At 42.7% G+C, this 15,876-nt stretch overlaps 1 protein-coding gene across 2 annotated transcripts in view; it reads left to right on the top strand.

Moving 5' to 3' along the window:
* Positions 1 to 15,876, top strand: part of ITPRID1 (ITPR interacting domain containing 1) — an 87,090-nt gene that overhangs the window by 48,334 nt on the left and 22,880 nt on the right. For both annotated transcript variants that reach the window (XM_073329499.1, XM_073329501.1), the window contains exons 10-13: positions 3,057 to 3,139; positions 4,228 to 5,730; positions 10,997 to 11,124; positions 12,390 to 12,501. In XM_073329499.1, coding sequence (XP_073185600.1) covers positions 3,057 to 3,139; positions 4,228 to 5,730; positions 10,997 to 11,124; positions 12,390 to 12,501 — 1,826 coding nt within the window. The remainder of the gene's footprint in view (positions 1 to 3,056; positions 3,140 to 4,227; positions 5,731 to 10,996; positions 11,125 to 12,389; positions 12,502 to 15,876) is intronic.

Here is a 15,876-nt window from a genome sequence, read left to right as displayed (position 1 = left end):
TCCTCGTTCTGTCATCTGCTACCATTGAGAACAGTCTAGAGCCATCCCCTTTGGAACCCCCTTTCAGGTAGTTGAAAGCAGCTATCAAATCCCCCCTCATTCTTCTCTTCTGCAGGCTAAACAATCCCAGCTCCCTCAGCCTCTCCTCATAACTCATGTGTTCCAGTCCCCTAATCATTTTTGTTGCCCTTTGCTGGACTCTCTCCAATTTATCCACATCCTTCTTGTAGTGTGGGGCCCAAAACTGGACACAGTACTCCAGATGAGGCCTCACCAATGTCGAATAGAGGGGAACGATCACGTCCCTCGATCTGCTCGCTATGCCCCTACTTATACATCCCAAAATGCCATTGGCCTTCTTGGCAACAAGGGCACACTGCTGACTCATATCCAGCTTCTCGTCCACTGTCACCCCTAGGTCCTTTTCTGCAGAACTGCTGCCTAGCCATTCGGTCCCTAGTCTGTAGCTGTGCATTGGGTTCTTCCGTCCTAAGTGCAGGACCCTGCACTTATCCTTATTGAACCTCATCAGATTCCTTTTGGCCCAATCTTCCAATTGGTCTAGGTCCTTCTGTATCCTATCCCTCCCCTCCAGCGTATCTACCACTCCTCCCAGTTTAGTATCATCCGCAAATTTGCTGAGAGTGCAATCCACACCATCCTCCAGATCATTTATGAAGATATTGAATAAAACCGGCCCCAGGACCGACCCTTGGGGCACTCCACTTGATACCGGCTGCCAACTAGACATGGAGCCATTGATCACTACCCGTTGAGCCCGACAATTTAGCCAGCTTTCTACCCACCTTATAGTGCATTCATCCAGCCCATACTTCCTTAACTTGCTGACAAGAATACTATGGGAGACCGTGTCAAAAGCTTTGCTAAAGTCAAGAAACAATACATCCACTGCTTTCCCTTCATCCACAGAACCAGTAATCTCATCATAAAAGGCGATTAGATTAGTCAGGCATGACCTTCCCTTGGTGAATCCATGCTGGCTGTTCCTGATCACTTTCCTCTCATGCAAGTGCTTCAGGATTGATTCTTTGAGGACCTGCTCCATGATTTTTCCAGGGACTGAGGTGAGGCTGACTGGCCTGTAGTTCCCAGGATCTTCCTTCTTCCCTTTTTTAAAGATTGGCACTACATTAGCCTTTTTCTTTATTTAGCCTTGTTTCTTTATTGATAAATGTGAATGGATGTAGGACAGCAGGATACATCAGCAGCAGCAGCTGGCTAAGGTGTAAAAGGTAATTGAAACAGCTTGTTAAAAAAAGTTTAGAGAAGTGGTGGAATATTTTTCTCATGGGAGAAGTTGAACTGTGATTTGGAGACCACCCATAAAGCAGAAATTTTGGAGCAATCTTGATGCAAATTATTGACTGTGGAGGATACATGCAGGCAATTCCCATTTGAAATCAGGCAACAACTGCTAAACTGACAGTTTATCTGCTGGTGACAAAAAGACAGATACCATAGTTTATGAATTTGTAATATTTAACCAATGGTCTGGTCTTGATTTTATAATTGCCTTCACTTACAAATATTGTCCACTCTTTTTTAGTTCAAGCATCAAAATGGAATATATTAAACATTTCATTATAGGCTATGGGGTGAAGACATCTTTTTGTGTTCCTGCGTTTTGTGTTTCTTAATGCACAAAAATGAGTATTAATTGTTCTTGCCCTGGAATTACAATGGCTTTTAGAACAGTGAATTAACCCTTAGGTAACTAACTTCACATACAATGGGATGAAAATGGTTGATTTCCACAGGTTGTGGGAAGTGTTGTGTTCGACAGAAGGGAGGGTTATGTAGCTGTTGGGAGGCTGGGCTGGATCAGAACTGTTGCCTGGAGTAAGTCCAGAATGACTCCACTCCTGGGAACCACATTCTGCCTTGGCGTGCAATCCTAAATTGACCTCTATCCGTTATTGTGGTTTCCTGACTGCTCCCTCAGATCAGGAGCCAATAAGGAAGAAGCAGGTTACATCAGAAGCTGAGATCAGGATGGAGATGAATTGACAGGAAAAACAGAGTAGCTCCTTGCAGGGAAGTGTCACAGGCCATGCAGTGGGGACAGGCAAAGAATGGGTAGTTCTCTACATCCTGTTAGGCATTTGGCAGCACGTTTCATTGGAGGAAAGGGTAGGGAGTGTTAACATTTGATCTACTCATACCTGACAAGGAAGTGTTTCCAGGCCAGTGAGGGAGTAAATGTTGGGGGAGTCAGGGCTTCTGCCCAAGTGAGGAGAGCAAAATATCTGAGAAAACAGTTGTCCTTAGCGCCTTAATTTTCAAAAAGTGGCCACTGATTTTGATTGCTTCCATTTTGTGGGTGCCCAAGTTGGCACCTGTAAGATGAGCCATTGACAAGTGAGGAACCCAAATCACTCACTGCTTTTAAAATTTTGGCCTCATTCTGTATGCACGGAAATGGAGAATGAATGGTGCTTTAATCTCCTTCGGATTCACTGAGAAACAAAATTGTGCTGGCACGGTAACAAATAACAAATTTTAAGGTATCTCAGTCTAGACTTATGTGGTTTATAGTCTTACATGTCAACTCCCTCTCACCTTACTCATGCGAGTTGTCCCTTGAAATCATTGGAACTGTTCATGTGAGTAGGATGAGTAGAATTTGACCCAAAGTGCTTATAATCAAGAAATTGCCAAAAGTCAACAATTTTAGCAAGTGAAATAACGAAGCAATAGGAAAAGTGGTTTATTGATGATTTACATTAGTTTATGTCGAGTGTTCAGCTGATGATGACCTTTGTTTTACAGATGTGTAAAATGGAACCTGCAGGTGGTGTTTATACCTGTTGTTAAATAAATGCCTGCCCTGGTATTTTCAGCTATGCTGGGCACACTTTATAGTTCATTCTAATTGTAGACATATAACTGGATTTAGAGCAATACTACTAGGACCAGGAATATACTTAGCACAGGAATGAACATTTAAAGTTCACCCACTGAGAAGCATTTACTGATTTTTATCCTGGCTTGCTGTTTGAATCTCTTTCTTTTCTCCCCTACTTTTCTCCCTGCAGAAGTACTGGTGACAAGAACAAACAGCTGCCAGTCTGACAGCAGTGGATTTCTAGAAGAACCAGTGGAGCCTTTATCTTTACAAGTAAAGAGCTGGTGATATTCTTCAATAAGATTAGTTAAAACTAATACCCAAAAATTATCAGGTTCATGAAAAATAAAGCAATACAGGGGGATGGAATTTCCCTGAGATTTCCTGTGGGGAAAACAAGGAGATTTTCATAAACAAAAAAACTTTCTACCCCAATGGACTACTATGTGTAAGGTCCAAAATTATACCTTGTAGAACTATTCCACCTTGGCTACCCTATATCCTATCTTACTGTATTGTATTGTTGCCCCTTTGGCTCAAGTGGTCAGCCAACATTTAGGGCTTTGCTGGGTTGTATCTGTTAGGAAGAGATGATGTGAGTCAGGTATATTATTTGGTGTAATCTAGGTTATTTACAAAAGATTTACAGAAAGCCTTCCCTGCACACAGTAGAAACAACAGGCTGTCTCCTCACTCAGAAATAGCCCAATGTGAAAACTCAAGCTCTGAGCGGATGAAGCTCTGTCTCTCTGCATCCCTTTAGGGCCACATTTGCAACAGCTTCTCTTGCTTTCTGTCTCCAGCCCACACTCAGCTGCAATCAATATTCTAGCTCCTCTGTTTGTATCCAAGGAAGCCCCACTGTCCATACAGCTTAGCTCTGACCTACCGTGTGGCGTAGTGTACTGAACAGTAGCCTCCATTGCTTTCAGATAAAGGAGCCACTGAGCCTGAAAATGGGTGCTTGTTGGCACACCTGTCTTTAACAAGTTTCTTTTTGGATCAAAGAGCTCCTTAATGGCAGCCATTGGCATCTCTCAGCATAACGTTGTCTAGGCAGAAGCACAAATTGAGGTTTCCAAATCCCCTATATTCAAATACGTGCAGTAAGATGTAACTAGAACTTTTAATGAGAATTCAAAATAGAGGGCTGGAATGTGACATTACTCCCTGAGCCAAAGCTCAGTGAAGTCAACAAGAGCCTTTTTATTTACTTCAATGAGCCCTTAACCATATACCAAGCAAAAGCGTTCTTTTTGTATTTAAAAATTCTTCAAGATAAAGTCCCATTATCCATCTCATCAAACTACTCCATGGCATTGCAATATTATATGCTTAGTGTCTTCTCCTTTTCCTTGCAGAATCCACCTTTTCCAGGACAGCTGAACCTTAGCTGTGATACCCATGACCGAAAAGGAGCTCTGCCACATAGAACAGCTCTCGCTGTGCCACACCAGGATTTTCATCAAAAGTCAAAGGGCCCTGTTGCTAACGCCTCCACTGCAGATTGCAAGAACATTTCAAGGGTGTCTAGTCCAGACAGAGAACACAAGGACCAGAGGGAAGAGACCACCCTCTCACTAATTGTGGAAGATGGTCTACATCAAGCCTTCAGTGATCAATCAGAGGGTTTTGTCAAAGAAATGGTGTACGATCCGAATAAGCAGGAGACTAAAATTGGAAGAGGGCAACTGGAGAAAGAGGAGAGCTGCATACAACAGCAAACTGCTGGTAGTCAGGATTTAGGAGATATTGTTACCCCAGAACTTGACTGTCATTTATACTTCAGTTCAGTACCCAAAAGTCCAGCTCCAGCTCACACTGAAGAGAATGGCACAACTCCCATTGACTTCACTGGCAGTGGAGCCTGCGCTAAACAAGAGACAAGAGAGAGACCTTTGACTGAGGAGGATGCTGGGAAAGTATTTAAGGAAAATATCCAGGAAGGTATTACAGGACATGTAAAAGGAAAGCAATGTGATAAGGAGATTTTCAGTAAAGTTGATACCCTGGTTCCAGTCACCAAGGCCACAAGTGGTCAGCAGTTTTGCAAACTGGACACTGATATAAACAGTATAAGCTGCTCTTGTGAAACAGGGACACCAGAGACCCAATGGCAGGTCTCACAAGTACAAAATGAAAGCAAGGTTATTTCAAGCAGTTTTTTACAAGTGTCTAACTTTTCTGCTTACTGCCCAGAGTGCATATCTGAATTTAGTTCCCAGGAAAGCACAGAGACTTGCTGTTTGGGTGAAATATCAGGAGCCACCAAATTGGAGAAGGATGATTCTGTCCAAAATGTTGAAATACGCACTAACCCCTCTAAGTCAGTTACTGTTCAGATGGCTTCAAGGCTGGTGTCCACTGTGCAAAAAGTTTCCCTGAGTGAAGGCCTTGGCAAAGGCCAGTCTTTAGAAATTAAATCCATAGAGTCCCAGTGCTCTGAGAGTGAGCTAGTAATTACTTCACAACTGGCTACTTTGAAGGAAAGTCTAAAGGAGACAAGGGAAGCTTCAATTCAAACTGACACAATTGGAATAAAAACACGAAATCAGTGGTCTGACCCAAATCTTCTCCCTCCATTCTGTAGACATGGTCATCTCACAAAATCAGTCTCCCTAGACACTGGGCTTTATGGGAAATACAGATCATCCTATCATCAAACATTGGGTGCCCAGCCTGCCCAGTGCGGTCACAGCTGTCATTGTGTCTGCTGCCATCATTGCTGCTTTCAGTGGGCCTTTCCCTTCACTGCTTCCTCCAAACATCCTGGAGCCTGTTGTTCAAATCACATGACCATAGAGTTGCAGCTTTTGAAAACATTAGAGCTCCTGCAGGATACAGCAGTGAGGAGTATTTCTCCAGTAAGTATGTTTCTTGATGAAATAATACATAGAATCTGGCGCATGGAGAGTAAACGCCTGCGGTGTAAGTTATTTCAAGGTCCACTGTCCACTCTGTTCAGTGTTGTAGAGAAAGTGTCAGGAATGTAGCTTAGGAAACAGATGGGAAGAAGGGACAGTCCATCCTGGACAAATTGGGGGAATGTCAGAAATATACTTTGACCCAAATTAAGTTGTGTTCGACTACTTCTCTTAATGTTGAGAGTATTTAAATCGTACCTGCTAGGTTAACAACTGACCAAGATGAGCTGGAGGAATAAGGTTTACACAGATCAAATTCAGAGATGAGTCTGAGCTGCTGTTACTTGCTGCTGCTTCCACTCTCTTCAGTGTATAAATTCTACCAATCTGGGTTCCCTGAGAGCTTCTCTACATAAAAAGTTGTTTTGCTTTAAACTATACCAGTATATATAAAGCAGTACAACCTCCCCCTCCCCAATATGGCTGCAGTAAAGTTGATACCCAGTGCCTTTACTGATACGGCTTTATTCCCAGCCAGACAAGGGAATAAACTGCACTGGTATAAGGCAATTTTGTACCAATATAACTGCATCCACACTAGGAGCTGTACCAGAATAACTATTTCAGTGGGGCAGGAGGGGGGGAAGTCACACCCCTAAATGAAATAGTTATACCAGTACAAAAATGGTGTGCACTGCAAATCAGGTCTTACACTCTCTCAAACCCAGTCAGCCTTCCTTAAACTCATATCTACCTATCAATATATATACCATTATGCACCACTCTGAATTTGGCCAAGTGAGTTTGAGTCCCAAAAAAGAACCTAAGTAGTTGTGATTTCCACACTGAAGGGGCCAGCAGATAGAGTAAGTTACACTAATTCAGACTCACCTCTCTTTGGCCCTGTAGCTTTATTTTATCAGGGCCCTTACCCATGGCAAAAAATAATTTAGAAATGGCTAAAGGGAGGGAACGGTTTGTAGAAAAACAAGTCAAATTTATATAGTAATACTAGGTCAGCCAGCGTTTTGAAACCAAAGAGAAACTTTATGGTTTTCTGTGAACTTATGCAGCTTAACCACTTTATGTCTGAAGATGCAGAATGCCCTCCTTTTGGTATTTATACATGCTGCTATATACTGAGTAAATAAGGGTGAAATCCCATATGACCCAATCATCCCATGAATAGACTCATTGATTTCAATAAAATTGATATGATACTTTTGAGCCCTGATTTTCAGAGGGGCTGAGCAGTGGATGGTGAGTGCCCAGTATCTCAGCAAATCTGACCCAGGTAAAATAGGGAGCATTTTAGGGTATGTCTACACTACAATTAAACATCTGCGGCTGACCCAGGTCAGCTGACTCACAGGGTCCCAGAGCCCAAGTCTAAATGTCTATACCATAATTAAACAGCCTGGTAGCGTGAGCCCCACAAGCCCAAGTCAGCTGACATGGTCAGCTGCAGGTGTTTAATTGCATAGGCATACCCTTAGCCAACCTAAAGCTGTACTTGCCATCAGAACCATGTGAAATGTTTGCAAAAAGAACTGAAACTACAAAAAGTCACCAGGTTGTCACTTTTTTACAAACTCAAAACTGAGGATTCAGGGCCACCTGAGGGATGGAGGGCCTCACTTGTTTGAGAGGCACCCGAAATCCATGGAACAATATGATGCAGGGCAGCTGAGGTAAACTGTAGTGAGTGGCATTTCAACAGGGCACTCAGGGTTGCAGCACTGCTCAGGTTTGGCCCAGCCGCCCGTTGGTCATGACAGAGGGTGGGGGACAGCTGAGCCAAAACTTAGTGTGTGTTGCTGAGATCTGGTGCTCAGGCTTGCAGTGCCCCTATGGGTAAAGCAGCCCCTGCATGCAGTGTGCCACGTGCCAGGTGTTCACCTGCTCGCTACCAAAACCATGGTGGCTCTCTCGGGGACTGGCTGGGACGCAGGATGGACCCAACACCCGAGGGGTAAGGTAAGGAGTGGGATGGGGAGGCAGGAGAGCTCCCTTGAGGGCTGAGGCTCCTGGGGGAGGGCTGGGTGTAGGTGGTTATGTGCCGGGGGGTGGTTGTCAGGCTTTTTAGAAGGGTTAGGGGCCTCCATTTCAGATTTTGCCCTAAGCCCCCATGAACCAGCCCAGCTAGAATTGTTGGAAAGCTCACAACGTTTCTGAGAAAAGCTGGGCCGATGGATATTTCTGCACCATGAGAAATGTGAATGTTTCTCCTGGTTTTGTGTTGAAACTATGCAAACTTGGCGGTTTCAAATGAGTTTCTTCCTTTGAACCTGAAACTCAAAGTGAAACGTGGGATATTGTAACCACAAGTGGGTCAAAAGTACAGAAAACAGATTAACCCCTATGAATTGAAATTGATGAATTTCATGTTATTGACTATATCACTACTGTGGGGGCTTTTCTTTAAACTGTTTGCTGGAGGGCTATGAATTTTGTGAGATGTCTCTCAATTGCCACAAGATGTCAGTGTTTTAGTACATTACAGCTGAATTTACATTGTCCAATTTATTTTATCACTCCTGTGATGGTGGTGAAGGATTAACAGTGATGCTTTTTCAGTAATCTGAGACTGAGGATACTGCGGGCATTGACTGCACACTACACTATTGTTCAAGCTCTGTTGTTTAAGCAAAGATGTGTTAAATCTGGCACTTGTCTGAGGTTAATCATGTGAAATCCAGCCCCTGCATCAAGGAAGGACCCAAACGACTGGGAAAGCTGGGATTATGTGAGTTGTGTGTAAGGGACATGTAGGAAAACCCATGTGGGGGGGGTCAGAAAACATTCCTAGATTGATGTACAGTGGAACTCCATACCCATGTAAATTGGAAAGCATTAGGTATGCTGGTGTGTAGTCAGTGGGTCTGAGGCTTTACTGGCCTAAAATCTTGGGGAGTTGCAGGGAGAGTAGCAGCAGGTTGCATCAGCGGCTACATCCTGTGTCTTAGAATTGCGGGTACTGCTCCACTGCACAAAGTCGAAGATTCTGCTCCTCGCTTCTTCATATGGAGAAAATCCTGTGTATGTGGGCTTTATTCTACACGACAGGATTTGGTCCGTAATCTTTAGCCCAGCCTGTCAAGGGATTTAATCATCAAACATTTGCTAGAACAAGAGAAACTCCTGAAAGTAATCAAAATCTATAGTAACTGCAACATCGTTCTTGACAGAAGTCAGTGTTAATCAAATGTCATCAATGTCATCCCCACAAAAGTAATCAAAATCTATATTAACTGCAAATAGCCATCAGATTATATTGAATTTGCATGTTTAGATTTTATTTGTCTGGGTATGACATTTTCTTGTACAAGGAAATTATTTCCCAACAGAAACACTTTATTTCCATACCTTTTGGAGGCTTAGTTGCTGATTAACACAACTTTAAAAAAATTGTTTTGGTTAGGTTTTCCAAAGTGGTCATAACATCATTCTAGTCTATTTATGTTCTTATACCATATCCATCACTGAGGTACTTGAGTGATCTACAGCAGTGAATTAGGTGACATGACCGACATTTTTGATGTCTTATTCTTTCTTTCTTTCTTTCTCTCATCCTCTCCCTAGGAGGGGAAATTACATTTTTTAACATATGACATGCTAAGTCTTTATATTAGCAAAGTCCAGGTAGAAGAAATACAGCTTGATCTTGTCATGGAAAGTTGTGAGGTTTGGGGTAGTTTGCAGATCCCATGGGAGTTGGTTCCACACCTTTGAACCAGGCCCTGAGAAAGCTCCGTCTCATGCACAGACAAGCTTTACCCTTGTGGATAGACTGTTCCATAACATCTTGATGCGCAGGAACCGCCAAAGCAGAACATACCAGTGATCCATTGATTATTTACTCAAATGTATAACTGATCTAAACAATTAGTCTTGAATCCCGTTTCTAACTGAGGCCCATGCTAGAGTTTTAATGGAAAAATGTAATGTCCCCAGAGAAATACTGTGCTATGGGGAAATTACTTCCCAATACCCATCAATGACCACAGTTAGACATGAAACACTGTAGACATTATTTCCAAATATTTATTTGAATTTTTAAAGATACAAACATACAAATTGCCATATTAGAGAAAGACAGTTCATTCAAACCAATACCTTGTGCAAGAGAGAACCTGGAGTGGACGATTATGGAGTAATCTGCCCGTAGAAATTTTTTTCTAGATCCTGTCAGTTAGTGATTGACTTTTTTGCCATGAAGTAGGAGAGTTCATATTCTTTATAAACAAATGTGCTTTGGCCGTGTTTGTATATTCTATCAAGCAATGTTACTGGCAGGAATGTTCCCCAAAACATTGACTTGTGAACAAATATTGCAAACTCTCTGCAAAAAGCAAACTTTGAATTTGTCTTGGAAACCTGATTCCAAGAGTTACACTCATCCAGTCTGTGGACAGAAATCGTGTGTCCTGTCAAAACGGTTCAAATGTCAAATAGTTAATAATGGATACTCGAAGCAATATTTGCCAAGGACAGTTGATGAGCAATGTATTGGCTGAAATATATTTGTATGACACATTATTTGAACAGCTTTGAGCAAATGACCAAATCTGTGGGAATTGTGATGTTTGCAGACTTTTGGCACAGAGAGAACTGAGCTATATATGTCATAATGCCAGCTTGAATCCCAAAAGACTTGTATAGCCTTTGGAATTTTATCCTAGCTAGTGCGATTGCAGTTACTATTTTTATTCTTATCAATATCTGATCCTCTTTTTTCAACTTTACTCATCCTTTTGCCTCCACTAGTGATATAAAAGTCAGCTCAACGTTAACGTCTACAAATGGTGGGTCAAGAAAACGTGACGATGGTTCCAGACGTACAGTGCTCAACCTGTCTTTCAAATCAGACACATGGAGCAAACTCCTTCATTTGATGATGCTGATGTAAATCCAGGGCAACTCTAGTCAGTGCTAATGATTTACATAAGTATAACTAAGCTCAGAATTTGACCCATTGTATCAAAACTATGGGCAACATCCTGTCTCCCTTGAAGACAAGGGCAAAATTTCCATTGACTTCAAGGGGAGGCCTACGTGACTTAAGAAAGAAGAGCTGATCATTTATATTCTTCAGAAGTCATCTCACTTGTTATCTGGGAGCTTGTACCTATGAATGTCTGACAAGCCTGCTTATGATGTACCTGTTCTGTGGATGAGAATAGGACTGCTTCCTCCTGGGCTGTCAGTATGATAAATATTAAAAGGAAGGTAATGAAGTAGTCCCTCTTCTTGTTCTTCTTCGTAGTGCACAATTAATGAAATAGAAGCTATGAAGAGTTCTTGCCAGAGTTTCCGGGAGAAGCTAGATGAGATTGAGCAGCACCTGATAGAGCAACAGGATCTTTTTCCCAGTGCTATGTCAGCTGAAGGAAGGTAATTACATCACTACAGCAACACACACATTATGGTCATTAAAAAAGCAACATTTTGGACAAGCTATACCCTGAGTGTGTGTGCAGAGCATCTTGCTGTATGTGCCAACTCTCAGACTTAACATTTTTACTGTATAACACAGAAGTCAGTGTTCAATTGTTCTTTATTACTTTATTACTATCCATTTATCCAACCCATAGTGCTGCTTTAATGTTAGGTTTACAGAAGGGATTTATAATATGTACCAACGAACGTACACTCTCTTTGATACTTCTCAGACTCAGTGGCTGGGATTCCTCATGAGTATGACATCCCCAGTCATGAAGTTGCCATCATGGGTATTGTGCATGTATTGTGCCCACCCTGCAAATGAAAAAGACTTTTTATGTAATTGTGTCCATCGAAAAGTATGACTTGTCTCCATTAATTTCAATGTTCAGAAACATTACAATTAAAAATATGGTCTATTTTAGTTTAAAATGACTTAAAATACAATGGAAATACAGGCATAATTTGCAATAGATCTCATTTATTTTGACCTCAGCTTTCCAGATGAACATTTGTGGGGGGCAGGGCAGGGATTGATGATGAGGACGTTATACAGATTGGGCCATAACAAAAGGAAGCACTGTATTCGAATCATAGTAGTAACAACATCATCAAGATTGTAAAACAGTCTCCATTATCCACCTAATTTTAAAAAATAAGTCTTTCCTTCTAATAAAACTTGTTTCTGGCTGAAATTTTTCATGTGCAGTCGCTTGGCAGAGGAGGGTAGTTTGGGGAAGATAGCAGTTAATCAAACAAGGCATTTTTGAATGAAGAGCACTTTGAAGTGAGGGGTGGAGGCCGGAAGGTATGTCTTTTTTTGTTCGGTTGTTTTGTTTTTGTTTTTTTGTACTGTCGTAACTCAAACTACAAATCTGTTTAGTTGGGTTGTCTGCAGTGAGAACTAGTGCCCTGGACTGTTTTTGTACGACTGAATGGTTATTCCCCATGAATTACTATACAGAAAGGTTAGAAGAGAAAGGAAAGACTTTACAGTTGGGCCTGTATTCAGTTTTATTCAGAGTTCTGTGGCCTGCATACTGCAATGCAGAAAAGGAACTATCGGACGCTAGTATTGTTAGGTTATTACTTAGACTGCAGAATGTTTTGTGGTACTGTGTATGAAACAACACTGTATTAATTGCGTGAATAAGAAATGGATGTTTTGTGGAGCATCACTATTTACCTGATTGTTTTTCTTCTGCTGTCTACTACAGGGAGGAAAAAAGACAACTGCAGGTATTACGTCAAGCTGTTCGTCATGAGGTTTCTGAACTGGAATTCCAGCTGAATGATCGCGCTCGCCAGGTTAGGGAGGGAATGCTGATGGTACGTTGTAAAAGCAGCTATTCTTGTGAAACATAGGAAAAAGGAATCTAGTTTAAAGACTCTTAATCCTATTGCCTTTACTGGTGCAATGTCACAGTGAGTGGTTGCTTTCTGTGGCTTCCACATGCATTTGCTGAGAGTTGAACATGTGACCAAACCAACAAGGTTAAATTGTGTCATCAACCTTGGGCCAAGATTTTCAAAAAGGGACTAGTGCTTCCAGGTGCTTCAGTTCTTAGGTGTCCAACTTATGACTCCTTAAAGGGCTTTGATTTTCAGAAAATGCTGAGGTCCAACCTTCTGAAAACCAGACCCTCAAGGTGCTTCAAACCCTGGATACACTCAAAATCACTAGTGGTGTTGGCCACACTGTTGTTCTTTCAAAGTCTAAAAAATGTTAAATCCATCAGGTATTTTATTAATAAACTGCTGTCAGATGCAAAGCAGAAGTTTTCTCTTTGGAAAGAGAGAACTTTATATTTTGTCAGCTCTCCAACTAATCACTTGTTTCTTGCCATTTGTGATTTTACAACCAAAAATGTCATCAACTTCCCTCCAAATCAACCTCTGCAGTTATAGAATTGCTGCATGACTTGCAGTCATGTACGTGTACAGACAAAACAACCATTTCGACACTAACTTCACGGTGCAGAAATTTTCAATTACTGAAGGCTGATAAGAGCCTGCAAAAATTAACATGGCTGGTAGGTGCAGTAAGGATTCACCTGGCATGGATACCCATCATCTGCAGTTAATATGAAAGAAGTAAAACAACTGCCAGGAGCAGTCACAGTTGATGTACACAGAAAACATATCGTAGCTATGGAGCGACTGAAAGCTGTTGTTTGAGCAGTAACTAGAGCCAGCATGAGATTAAAACCCCAAAAAATTTTAAGTGCTCCTAAATTATTTGAAGGGTATCCCCATTAAGCATAATTGTCAGCCCCATTAAGTAACAGTTGCTGCTATAAAGCATTGTACCAACCCACCTACCCCCTTCTGGGTGCTGGACACAGGATCTGGTAGATGTCCAAAGGTAGCATGTCTGCACCTGTTTCTCTTCAGGTCAGGCATAGACCTGCTTTGCTTACATGGATCTGGAAACGCCTGCCACAAAAACACCCATGTGCACACAGAGTTCTGAGATCATTTAATTAGGCCAGGGGATGAGTACAGACCCATGGGCTGAAAGGGAATGGGGGACTGAAGTCAATTCAACAAGTGAGATAATAGCACCATCCCTTCCCCTACCTCCGCAGGTGCCCAAAACCTTGATCCCACACCCACACACTTGAGCCCTCCACTCCCACCAGGGATGCCCGTAGAGCTGGGATGCACTAGCCTGGAGAAGTGGCTGCTCAGTCTGGGCCTCTGGCCTGGTGGGATTTGCTGCTCCATGGCTACTCATGCTTCCCCCATCCTCAGGATATATGCAACCCTGAGTCCCCAGTGCTCATCACCAGTTCCAGTCTAGCCATCTCTGACAGTCCTGTTCTTGGGCTCATTCACACCCCTGCCCAGAGCAACACAGTCCTTCCTCCTCCCACAGAACTCTCTCCCTCACCCCCAAAACACACACTACTATCAGGATGGCAAATCCCTCCAGCTTCTCCCCACTGTCATGGAATCCTCCAGTGGCTTGCCCCTCTAGGCCATTGACTCCCATGATTTAGGTGCCACCTGCTGGCTTATTACATTATCCCTCACTCCCACCTTCTAAAATGATGTGCCTCCGCATCCTGCTGAAGCTACTTCAAATAGTCCTTAAGCCAGTCTGTGCACCTGCTCCGGTCTGCCCTGGGATTTTGAGACTGGTGGCTGGGGTGAGTCTTGGGAATGCCCCCCTGCTGAGCCCTACCATGACACCACCTCGGGGGTTTGCTCACACTCACGATCCCCATCTTCATCAGGCCGAGGTACCCACTCTAGGCTTTCTGACTCAGGAACATTCCTTGTGTGTAGGAACTGCAGGGGATCTGCAATACAGCAGTCCTGAGAGTATTTTGCCTGAGGTTGGGTGGTCACCCAGGGCTCCTGTGTGGGCTCAGTGTCCCTGCCCTGAATTCACAGAGGGCTTCAACTGGTTGTAATGTGCCACAAAAGTTTATTGACCTGGCTCCCCGGACAGCTCACGTAGCATCCCAGACAATTTCCTGATGCCTGTAAAAGGGACCATTAAGCTTTCTGAGTAATTTTGGACCCTGCCCCTTCCTTCTAGTCTGGTCTCATACCCACACTGAGTCTCTTAGCTCTTACACCTCTCTGATGACTCGGGCATTGTAGTATTCTTTCTGTCTTTGTGTGGCCATAGCCTGAATCCTCTTCACAGCCTGGCTCACAGAACTCAAGTATCCTGCTACCTGTGTGACATACTTGGATGGATTGCTAAACTTGTTTTCTCCAAAAACTTCAGCTCAGTGTGTAACAGCAGTCAAAAAGGCTAACCATGTTAGGAACTATGAAGAAAGAGAGAGAAAATAAGACAGAAAGTATCATAATCTCTCTATATAAATCCATGGTGCTCCCACACCCTGAATACTGTGCTCAGCTCTGATCTCCCCATCTCAAAAAAGGATATAGTGGAACTGGAAAAGATTTAGAGAAGGGCAACAAAGATGATCAAGGATATGGGACAGCTTTCGTACAAGGAGAGACTAAAAAGATTAGGGCTGTTCAGCTTAGAAAAGAGATGACTAAGGGAGTGGGGGATATGATAAAAGTCTATACAATCATGAATGGTATGGAAAAAGTGAACAGAGAAGTGTTATTCACCCTTTCCCACAATACAAAAACCAGGGGTCACCTGATTAAATTAATAGGCAGCAGATATAATACAAACAAGAGGAAATGCACAATTGGCCCACAGAACTCATTGCCATAGGATTTTGTGATGGCCAAAAGTATAACTGGGTTAAAAAAGAACTAGATAGGTAGTGGAGGGTATGTCCATCAATGGCTATTAGCCAAGATGGTCAGGGCTGTAACCCCATACTTGAGGTGACCCAAAACCTCAGACTGCCAAAAACCTGGAGGGGAAGCCAGCTGGATGTCTCCAGAATTGTCCTGTTGTGTACACTTCCCCTGAACCTATGGTAGTGGCTTCTGTTGGAGACAGGTTACAGGGCTAGGTGGACCATTGGTTTGACTTAGTATGCTAATGTTCTAACTCTTCCAATACATCTACCCCCAATATGTGTTCAACAAGCAGGCAGATCTTCCACCAAATAACATCATATAGGGTGTATATCCTGTAGCTGCCTGGACACTGCTTCACTAGGCCATCCTAACATAGGAGGAAAGCTCATCCCACTCTCTTTGATTGTTTTCAATCAGAGAGGGCAGCATACCAACACACGTGTGATTGAATCATTGAAC

Source organism: Lepidochelys kempii, chromosome 2, assembly GCF_965140265.1.
Source record: "Lepidochelys kempii isolate rLepKem1 chromosome 2, rLepKem1.hap2, whole genome shotgun sequence".
NCBI classification, from domain to species: Eukaryota; Metazoa; Chordata; order Testudines; family Cheloniidae; genus Lepidochelys; species Lepidochelys kempii.
The sequence above is the reverse complement of the archived record's forward strand: the minus strand, read 5'-3'. Positions and strand labels throughout refer to the sequence as shown.